This window comes from Nannobrachium achirus, assembly GCF_963921795.1.
Source record: "Nannobrachium achirus genome assembly, chromosome: 14".
Lineage (NCBI taxonomy): Eukaryota > Metazoa > Chordata > Actinopteri > Myctophiformes > Myctophidae > Nannobrachium > Nannobrachium achirus.
Window position 1 is genome coordinate 19,141,489 of NC_137821.1, and position 11,275 is coordinate 19,152,763.

At 41.2% G+C, this 11,275-nt stretch overlaps 1 protein-coding gene and 1 long non-coding RNA gene across 2 annotated transcripts; both read left to right on the plus strand.

Moving 5' to 3' along the window:
* Positions 1-8,248: 8,248 nt before the first annotated feature.
* LOC308298468 lies at positions 8,249-8,971 on the plus strand. Its single transcript, XR_013962720.1, has 3 exons — positions 8,249-8,375; positions 8,529-8,649; positions 8,845-8,971. It is a non-coding gene; the product is annotated as an uncharacterized lncRNA (long non-coding RNA).
* A 1,223-nt stretch (positions 8,972-10,194) lies between these two features.
* On the plus strand, positions 10,195-10,932 carry LOC308298430 (C-C motif chemokine 2-like). The gene is made up of 3 exons (XM_080742022.1): positions 10,195-10,287; positions 10,442-10,568; positions 10,823-10,932. Exons 1-3 carry the CDS (start codon positions 10,215-10,217, stop codon positions 10,914-10,916), a joined length of 294 nt encoding a protein of 97 aa, XP_080598148.1. The 5' UTR covers positions 10,195-10,214; the 3' UTR covers positions 10,917-10,932.
* The last annotated feature ends 343 nt before the right edge of the window (positions 10,933-11,275 follow it).

Below are 11,275 nucleotides of genomic sequence, written 5' to 3' on the forward strand. Positions count from 1 at the left end.
TATTTGAATGTTTATATATGATGCCCCTTAGGGAGGGGATTGGGCTCCCCGAACCTAGGGGACAACAGGCGGCGGCGGAATCGCGAGGTTCCGAGGGCACGATAAAGACTGTATATAGTGCTGGGGAGTTACTGAAGGCCCCCGTGTCTAGTGAAGGGTGAGTTAACATCCTGCCGTGGTACCGTCTAGTCGGCGTGATTGTCGCACATCGTGAGACCCTGTGAGGCAGTGTGGAGGCAACACGTGGTACGTGGATGACAGTCCACACCTAGCAGAGGGTGCGGTTTTTGGGACGACCTCTGTGAACAGGCAAGGCTGGTGAAAACGGTCAAAGTTTCAATTCCCATAGCCAAGTGGGGTTGGGATCAGACCGTCGGCTTCCTCCCTGGGTGACCAATCATCACTACGGGGTCAGGGGTCGCTATCGACTGGGTCACCGGCCGGTCGGGTCACATATGGCAGTAAGACCATGCAGTGCCTGTTGAGGACTGATGGCCGCTGTGCTCGATCCAATGTACAGTCAGGCCACAGTAAGCCAAAAGCGAATGCGTCAGTAGGCGAGCTGTGTCTCCTGTGATCGGTGGGCTTTGAAAAGAAGACACCGGGAAGCAGGAGAACTTGAACTCTCTGTCCAGGGTTGCCTGGGCGCAGACCTCGAGTGGAAAGGGGTCTCTGCCCGGGACTGCGCCTTAAATGGAGGTCCGAAAGACTTAAGTGAACGTCTTAATAATTTTTTTTCTCTCCCTAATGTATTAATTCTTTTTCACCAATGTGGTAGGGATTATTTTTACTTTATTTATTTCATTTTAGGGGACAGGACGGACTCGACCTGGATAGACAGGTATCGTGGAAGGAACTCCACTAACTCGCTAACCAACTTGACTGACTAACTGACGGACTGACGGTTTTATTTCAATTTTATTTTAACCAGTTTAATTTCATGACTGTTTATTTTATTTTAACCCATTTTCTCCTGTCCTCCTGTTTTGTCGTGAAAAACACCATATCCTGAAAACCGTTCCTCTTGCAGAGAACGTAAACAACTGACTTGATAGTCTGCTAGAAGACAGGCCTTCAAGGTCAGAGGGTCTGTGTGTGTGAGATTTATTATTTAGTAATCCTGTTCTTTTAAACCACATCTTATGGACATGAACCAAAAACATTTACTTTTACCATTCTTAACACATAAACTGCAGTATGGGTTAAGGATGGAAGAGGCCTAGCCCTGCTTTACTCAACCTTTAATTTCTCATGTTGGTTTATTTTTGGTAATACTTTATCCTCTTTACTTGAGTAAAAGCAGGCTGAGACGGTTCCAAAAACAATTTAGATGGCTGGGCTCCATTCAAACCTTTTCAGTCAAATTCCACAATTATTACAACCCTACTGGGCTTATACGGGATTACACATTATGGAAAAGAAAAAAAAATGACATTATGATTATGTTATGTATTTTTATTATTATTATTTTACTTCTTTAAAGTCTCTCTCTCTGGGACACTTTCAGTAGAGAGCCTTTCAGCAGGCCTCGCTAACTATTGTTTTGGGAAAACCTTATCTTGTTATGATACACTTCCCCCCTCACAGGCCTGGAAGCTCACTCTAACTCTGACAGTGAGCAGAGTCATTGTCCTTTACTGTACCTCGGTACCCTACTGTACCTCGGTACCATCTGTTTCTCATTTAACCATATTTTAACAAATTATCCTCCAAACAAAACAATTTTTGTCACACCCAATATTTTTGGCTGTGGCAAACGGGAGGGAATGTGTTTGGAGAATTAATATTTAGAATTAATATTTTTTCATTTAATTTTATTTCTTTCATATTTTCATTTTCTGAATTCATATTTCATTTTCTGATTTCATATTTTCATATTTCATTTTGTTTTCATTTCATCCCATTTAAATATATTTCATTTTGTGAAGTTGATTCCAATCCTCAACAGGGTTAATCTGTTTCCCCTAACAGAACAAACTGACACAACTTGTGTCCCCTTTTTGGTGATGTATCTAAACATTTCAATTTAATTTCTATATATAAATACCTTATTGCCTTACAGTATGGATTGATTTGTCCCTTAGGGAGGGGATTGGGCTCCCCGAACCTAGGGGACAACAGGCGGCGGCGGAATCGCGAGGTTCCGAGGGCACGATAAAGACTGTATATAGTGCTGGGGAGTTACTGAAGGCCCACGTGTCTAGTGAAGGGTGAGTTAACATCCTGCCGTGGTACCGTCTAGTCGGCGTGATTGTCGCACATCGTGAGACCCTGTGAGGCAGTGTGGAGGCAACACGTGGTACGTGGATGACAGTCCACACCTAGCAGAGGGTGCGGTTTTTGGGACGACCTCTGTGAACAGGCAAGGCTGGTGAAAACGGTCAAAGTTTCAATTCCCATAGCCAAGTGGGGTTGGGATCAGACCGTCGGCTTCCTCCCTGGGTGACCAATCATCACTACGGGGTCAGGGGTCGCTATCGACTGGGTCACCGGCCGGTCGGGTCACATATGGCAGTAAGACCATGCAGTGCCTGTTGAGGACTGATGGCCGCTGTGCTCGATCCAATGTACAGTCAGGCCACAGTAAGCCAAAAGCGAATGCGTCAGTAGGCGAGCTGTGTCTCCTGTGATCGGTGGGCTTTGAAAAGAAGACACCGGGAAGCAGGAGAACTTGAACTCTCTGTCCAGGGTTGCCTGGGCGCAGACCTCGAGTGGAAAGGGGTCTCTGCCCGGGACTGCGCCTTAAATGGAGGTCCGAAAGACTTAAGTGGTCTTTTCCCTTGTCTTACAGATAAAGATATTTTGAGATGATAATTGAGAATGATTTGACAGACACATACTTCACTACATGTCTGTCCAAAGTGGAAATGTCAAAAAGGATGATTGAAAAGTCCATATGTATTTCGTGAGTATGAAACTGCATCACACACGTTTTCCCGCTGTAAAGTGTTTTCTTTCAGACCTTGACTCGGACAAAAGCCAGTAAGGAGGAATAGACAGTTGGCTTTAAGGCGGCTCCGGTTTGACACCTCACTATAAATGTCCCCAACCTGCAGGGACAATTAAGACCACTCATTACCTAAAGGTAACCTCGGAGGTGTACGAATTATGACCGCCAAACGGCTGATTTTCGGATGCTGTCTAAATACATTTTGAATGCTTTTGTCTTTAACCTAAATTATGGTAAAGAGTCAAGTTCGTCTTGTTTTGACTAAAATCGGCCCCAAATTGTAATAACCACCCGGGAGCGTGATGCTGATGTGTTTTTATCTTGCTTGACATGGATAATTTCCAATCAATCTTGGACACATTGAACCTTTGTAAAATACATATATATAATAATTAATAATTAAGACAATAAAAATCTTTTACCTCTACTTTAAAAAAAACAAAGTTCAATTATGATATTCTGACTTAAATACCTTTGGAAAATATACAGTTCTTTTGACTCTCCTCTTAAAATCTATCGAAATGTTTTTGATTTAAACTGTTCAACTATTATGTTCTGTTTCAAATACTTAAAAAAAAAAGTTTAACCCATGTTTTCTTCCCTTGTTGTTTATGCTGCCTTGACATTTAACACTTCAAATGCTATCTCAGGAGGGAATTGATAGTAAATATGTTATTGTTGTTTAACATGGTATAGATATCATTCTCAGTGTTAAAAGTCAATGCCATGATGTTTTGATCTAATTAACTAATGCACGAGACGAGAATCTGCCCCACTCCAGGGACAGAAAGATTGACCAGAAATGTCAAAGTGTCCAGGACACGGGATAATAAAAACGCCAAAACATTCTACATCCTTGGCTTCTGAGTCCATGAGACTCAGTCACAACAACATCCCATCCATGTTATGTTTAATTGTCCAATCAGAATGTGACTAATGTATTCTGTAAACTCCATATATCTGTGAATCATTATGCTTTGTCACTCAGAGAAACTATGGGTGAGAAAATGCTCTATACTGTACTTGTACAGTACTTTGAACTCTGACTAAACTTCAACACAAAAACGCATATTCCCTGGTGTGGACATTCATCATTTCTTGTGTGTGGAGTATTTTATTATGATTGGGGAAAACTGTTTATCCATATGGAATATGATCCAAAATTCCATCAGTCACCTTAAAATAATAGCCTATACAGTAACTTTTTGACTCAGCTCCTCGTGACACTGGTTGCCTCTGGTAAAATCGAAGGATCATGCTGTTCCTGTCCCTTTAGTAGCCTGTAATGGCCCAAGTCATATCATTAGTATGACTTTGGGCCAAAAAAAGAAAGGATCTCAATTGAAACAAGCCATGCATTTGTGTGGGTAAATTTAAATGTATCCCCATTGCTTCTCACACAAATGCATTTGGGTCCCCATCCAGGGCCTTGTATTTGGGTCCCCATCCAGGCCCATGCATTTACGGTAGGTCCCCATCCAGAATAAATGGGGGTACATTTACTATAATATTTTTTTGTCTTAGGAATACGACAAATGCAAAAAAAATATTATTGAACTCAAGTCTCCGTGGTGTGACTAATCAATAGAAGAAAGAAGAAGTCATTTTAGGGGTGAACTACTCCTTTAAGAGAACAAACGATTGCGGGAAGGAAATGAAGATCACCTAGAAATACATGTGGGTGTGAAGTATTAGGTTTTAGAATACGTTCATCATGCATTCATGCCCAGAAGTGTGAACTTGATAGGTTAGCGTAAGCGGAGAAATAGTTATAGCCGGGTTGGGGTGGGGCATGTTTGGGTACATTGCGCACCTCACCTCCCTCCTGTTGCAGTTGCACTTTGCTCTTGATAAGTATCAGAAAGGACTATTATCCATCCATCATCCTCTGCACGAAGTTGTGTCCATGGGAAGCCGTCACATTGTCCTGCTTTGCATCCTGATAGGAGCTGCTCTGTACTGCTCTGTGACAGCCGACGGTAAGTCGATGTGCATGTCGACATGTCCTTGACAAACACAGGTTATTTTCTCAACCAAAGAGTGCACCAAAATGTTTACACTTACAGTACAGTACTGTATAATTCCATCATTCATAAACATATATTAACAAATACATTTGTACGCAGATGAAATTGGCCCTGATAAATGCTGCTTTTCATTCTACCCAATGCCAAATGACATCAGGACGTTCATTGGACGTCTGAAGTCTTATTACTGGACAGATGCTAGGTGTCCAAAAGCAGGAGTCATGTAAGTGTTGTATGTGTGTACGGTATATACACGCACGCACGCACGCACGCACGCACGCACGCACGCACGCACGCACGCACACACGCACGCGCACGCACACACACACACACACACACACACACACACACACACACACACACACACACATAAAAAAATATTTTATAAGCAATTGTTGTTCTTGACATAAGTCACAAAGATCCACCATTATGTTTCTTGCACAGTGTGGTCACAAAGAAGGACAAGAAGATCTGCATGGATCCGGGAAGTGTATTCGCTCCTTCTGGGATCCTACTCGCCCTTGGGTCCAGAAGATCATGGAAGCTCTGAATAAGCCTAGCTTTTAGTAGCAATCTGCCTGCAGTAATTTTAAACTTTTTAGTCTTCCCCATTTCATACTGAGGAAATGATAGGGTGAGGATATCTTTGCTAATAATTTAGTGTAATAGATGTCACAAATGCAAGTTCTGAGTGAATAAGCAGCCAAATGTTTTGTCCTCATGTTTTATTTTTTTAAATGTATTTAAGCTATAATGTACAGTATACATCCACTGGCACATATTAATAAATTGCTTTGTTAAATACGTTTCCTGATTCTTTATTTTTCTGTCCTTGATAGACAGAAAAATATACTGTATATTTCTCTTTTTTATTTTATTTTCGCCTGATATATCTACTGCATAGTACCGTGTTCTATCCGTCTGTCATTCAATGTTATATGATATTTCGATGGTTTCCTGTGTAAATAAGCCAAGTGCTTTCCTAGGATCTCCTTTTAGTTGACTTTGTACCAGTGAACTGTACCGTCATGAAACTGTACCTTTTTCTATGCAAACTTCTAATAAAGTCTTCAATCAATCAATCAATCAAACTGCCATGGCTTATATGTACTTAAAAGAGACTGAAATATTTGTTCTTCTGTCTTGCAGTTTGCTTATGTTGCACACTTCAAAGCTTGAATAAGTCCATATCAGTGTGGTTTGAGTTGTGCATTTTAAAGTTATATTGAGCAAGGCAACCAATGCGTTTCAACTAGGTCTTCTGTCAACCCTTTCGAAGACCTAGTGTTGAAACACATTGGTCAATTCAGTTGCTGATACAGAGGATTACATAGTGTGCTTCTATTTTTGTTTAAATGTTAGTATAAAAAATTGTCTTGACATCTATACTATAATTTTGCGAATGTCTGAGTGAGTGTCTGAGTGAGTGTCTGAGTGTCTGTCACAGCGTTTCTCCTCAGTGGCTGGAGCAATTGATCTGAAATCGCATCACCATAAGCATATGAACACACCTGACATAACTGTGAAGCCCGTTTGTCACTTTCACAAATCGTATGCTGTATATTAGCATTTTTATGGTGTATCTACTATCTATTCTGCATCTAGCATGAGGCACATCTATTCTGCATCTAGCATGAGGCAACATGTTTAACCAGCTCTCTCTGTGTGTGTGTGTGTGTGTGTGTGTGTGTGTGTGTGTGTGTGTGTGTGTGTGTGTGTGTGTGTGTGTGTGTGTGTGTGTGTGTGTGTGTGTGTGTGTGTGTGCTCTGCTCTCCCATCAAATGTGGGTTCCAAAATGAGGAATTCTACGCTACTTGTGGGGCCCTTTTCTACTTGTGAGGCCCAAACGCTGGAACCCACAAGTTTTTTCCTTGAAATCAAGTTATTATGCTCCCACTGTGCTATGGTGTGATTTTTAGGTCGGGTTTCACAATTGATGTTCAAACTCCCAATATGTGTGAGTGTGCGTGGCTTGGAAAAAAACACTCCCCTCCCATAACTTGTGGGACATGAGGCAGTATAATCATCTGACAATCCTTAAAAAATACTGGATTATAGCTCATATCAATTTTTTTTTGTAATATCTGATTGTTGCTGATGACACCTGATTTTGTTTGGGAGCTGTACGAGCTCTGGAAAGGGTGGGCCCCTCAGATGATGCGGTTTCCTCAAGGTCCCACAAGTTATGGGAGGGGAGTGTGTGTGTGTGTGTGTGTGTGCAGGCAGGCGGGTGTGTGCGCAGGCGGGCGGGTGGGTGGGGGGGGGGGTAGCCATTAAACGAAACGGGTATTTCTTACATTGATGCTCCTACATATTATCATGCAAGCACCAGTTAAAGTTACTTTCCATCCCTCATATACTGTATGCACAGTGCACATCCCATAACCCACACACTGCACATCATTTTGGAGCTCATATCTTTGAACGGGTAAGGGCTAGTTAAAGATAGTTCATCATCATTTAATTTGAGTTTGACCAATAGTTTAACCTAAACTGTGTGGGTATGACCTTAAACCTAGTGTTTATCAATTTCAGATGAGATCATATTATCGTCACCTTAAACTAATAGCCTATACAGTAACTTCTTGACTCAGCTCCTCGTGACAATGGTTGCCTCTGGTAAAATCGCCTATCTCTCATGAAAAGGATCATACTGTTCCTGTCCCTTTAGTAGCCTGTAATGGCCCAGGTCATATCATTAGTATGACTTTGGGCCAAAAAAAGAAAGGATCTTAACTGAAACAAGCCATGCATTTGTGTGAGTATCAATGGGGGTACATTTAAATTTACCCCCATTGATTCTCACACAAATGCATTTGGGTCCCCATCCAGGGCCTTGTATTTGGGTCCCCATCCAGGCCCATGCATTTAGGTTCCCATCCAGAATCAATGGGGGTAAATTTACAACATAATACAATTTTGTCTTAGGAATACGACAAATTCAATTGTTTTTTTATTGAACTCAAGTCTCCATGGTGTGACTAATCAATAGGGGGGAAAAAGGTCATTTTGGGGGTGAACTAATCCTTTACGAGAACAAATGCTTGCTCTGCGGGAAGGAAATGAAGATCACCTAGAAATACATGTGGGTGTGAAGTATGGTTTTAGAATACGTTCATCATGCATTCATGCCCAGAAGTGTGAACTTGATAGGTTAGCGTAAGCAGAGAAATAGTTATAGAGGGTTTGGGGTGGGGCATGTTTGGGTACATTATTAGGGCGCACCTCACCTCCCTCCTGAGTCCTGTTGCAGTTGCACTTTGATCTTGAGAAATATCAGAAAGGACTATTATCCATCCATCGTTCTCTGCACAAAGTTGTGACCATGGGAAGCCGTCACATTGTCCTGCTTTGCATTCTGATTGGAGCTGCTCTGTACTGCTCTGTGACAGCCGACGGTAAGTTGAAGTTGACCTTGGTCTATGACAAACATATGTTGTTATTTTCTCAACCAAAGAGTGCACAAAATGTTCCTAACCCTTATAGTACTGTATAATCTCTGTTTGTCATAAAAGGCTGTTTTTATAATTAACAAATAAATGTGTACACAGATGAGATTTACGGTCCATGCTGCTTCCAATTCCGCCCAGAGCCAAATGACATCAATCGCTACATTAAACGTCTGGAGTATTATTACAGGACAGATCCTAGGTGTGCAAAAGCAGGAGTCATGTAAGTGTTGTTGTAGTATGTACGCACACACACACACACACACACACACACACACACACACACACACACACACACACACACACACACACACACACACACACACACACACACACACACACACACGATTCAAAGTTGACATAAGTCACAAAGTGCCACCATTATAGCAAGATTAATGTTTTCTTGTTTCTTGCACAGGGTGGTCCCAAAGAAGGGCAAACCCATATGCATGGATCCTACTCTCCCTTGGGTCCAGAAGATCATGAAGGCTCTGGATAAGCCTGTCTTTTAGTAGCAATCTGCCTGCAGGATTTTTAAGCTTTTCAGTCTCCCCCATCTCCTACTATAGCCTACTGAGGAAATGTTGGTTTAATATACTGTATGAGTATGGCACATATTAATAAATTGCTCTTTAAATACGTTTCTTGATTCTGTCTTTTTCTTTCCTTGATAGAGAAACTCCCACGGCTTAAAATGTACTGATAAAAATGTCAATATTTGTTCTCCTATTCCTTGTAGTTTGCTTATGTTGCACGCTTCAATACATGAATAAGTCCATATGAGTGTGGTTTGAGTTCTGCATTTTAAAGTTATATTGAGCAAGGCAACCAATGCGTTTCAACTGTAGGTCTTCTGTCAACCCTGTCGAAGACCTAGTGTTGAAACACATTGGTCAATTCAGTTGCCGATAAAGAGAATTACAAAGTGTGCTTCTATTGTTTGAATGTTAGTATAAACAATTGTCTTGTCATTAAAGATAATTCATCATTTTATCAATTTCAGATGAGATCATATTATCGTCACCTTAAACTAATAGCCTATACAGTAACTTTTTGACTCAGCTCCTCATGACACTGGTTGCCTCTGGTAAAATCACCTATCTCTCATGAAAAGGATCATGCTGTTCCTGTCCCTTTAGTAGCCTGTAATGGCCCAGGTCATATCATTAGTATGACTTTGGGTCAAAAAAAGAAAGGATCTCAATTGAAACAAGCCATGCATTTGTGTGAGTATCAATGGGGGTACATTTAAATTTACCCCCATTGCTTCTCATACAAATGCGTTTGGGTCCCCATCCAGGGCCTTGTATTTGGGTCCCCATCCAGGCCCATGCATTTACGGTAGGTCCCCATCCAGAATAAATGGGGGTACATTTACTATAATATTTTTTTGTCTTAGGAATACGACAAATGCAAAAAAAAATATTATTGAACTCAAGTCTCCGTGGTGTGACTAATCAATAGAAGAAAGAAGAAGTCATTTTAGGGGTGAACTACTCCTTTAAGAGAACAAACGATTGCGGGAAGGAAATGAAGATCACCTAGAAATACATGTGGGTGTGAAGTATTAGGTTTTAGAATACGTTCATCATGCATTCATGCCCAGAAGTGTGAACTTGATAGGTTAGCGTAAGCGGAGAAATAGTTACAGCCGGGTTGGGGTGGGGCATGTTTGGGTACATTATTAGGGCGCACCTCACCTCCCTCCTGTTGCAGTTGCACTTTGCTCTTGATAAGTATCAGAAAGGACTATTATCCATCCATCATCCTCTGCACGAAGTTGTGACCATGGGAAGCCGTCACATTGTCCTGCTTTGCATCCTGATTGGAGCTGCTCTGTACTGCTCTGTGACTGCCGACGGTAAGTTGAAGGTGACCTTGGTCTATGACAAACATATGTTGTTATTTTCTCAACCAAAGAGTGCACAAAATGTTTAAAGTACTGTATAATCTCTGTTTTCAGTTACATGTCATAAAAGGCTGCTTTTATAATGATTAAATAAATGTGTACACAGATGAAATTGGCCCCCATAACTGCTGCTTCACATTCCACTACCCAAAGCCAAAGGACATCAATCGCTTCATTAAATATCTGGAGTCTTATTACAGGACAGATTCTAGGTGTGCAAAAGCAGGAGTCATGTAAGTGTTGTGTGTGCGCGCACACACACACACACACACACACACACACACACACACACACACACACACACACACACACACACACACACACACACACACACACACACACACAAACACACACACACACACACACACACACACACACACACACACAAACACACATTATTTTATTAAGCAATTGTTGTTGTTGACGTAAGTCACAAAGTGCCACCTTTATACGTAGCAACATTAATATGTTCTTGTTTCTTGCACAGTGTGGTCACAAAGAAGAACAAGAAGATTTGCATGGATCCTACTCTCCCTTGGGTCAAGAAGATCATGAAGGCTCTGGATAAGCCTAGCTTTTAGTAGCAATCTGCCTGCAGTATTCAGTCTTCCCCATCTCTTACACTGAGGAAATGTTGGTTTAATAGGCTATAGTTTGAGGACATCTTTGCTAATAATTTAGTGTAATAGGATGAATGTCACAAATGCAAGTTCTGAGTGAAGCCAGTGCAGCCAAATGTTTTGTCCTCATGTTTTATTTTTTGTGATATTTATTTAAGCTAAAATGTACAGTATACATTCCCTGGCACATATTAATAAATTGCTTTGTTAAATATGTTTCCTGATTCTTTATTTTTCTGTCCTTGATAGAGAAACTGCCATGGCTTAAATGTACTTAAAAGAGACAGATGCAAATCGAAATATTTGTTCTTCTATGTCTT

What these genes read in the sequence shown, in the direction of transcription:
- LOC308298430 (XM_080742022.1), top strand. Translation starts at nt 10,215, where the DNA reads ATGGGAAGCCGTCACATTGTCCTGCTTTGCATCCTGATTGGAGCTGCT. An exon ending in CTGCTCTGTGACTGCCGACG is followed by an intron (nt 10,288 to 10,441) that starts GTAAGTTGAAGG and finishes ATGTGTACACAG; the next exon opens with ATGAAATTGGCCCCCATAAC. An exon ending in TGTGCAAAAGCAGGAGTCAT is followed by an intron (nt 10,569 to 10,822) that starts GTAAGTGTTGTG and finishes TTTCTTGCACAG; the next exon opens with TGTGGTCACAAAGAAGAACA.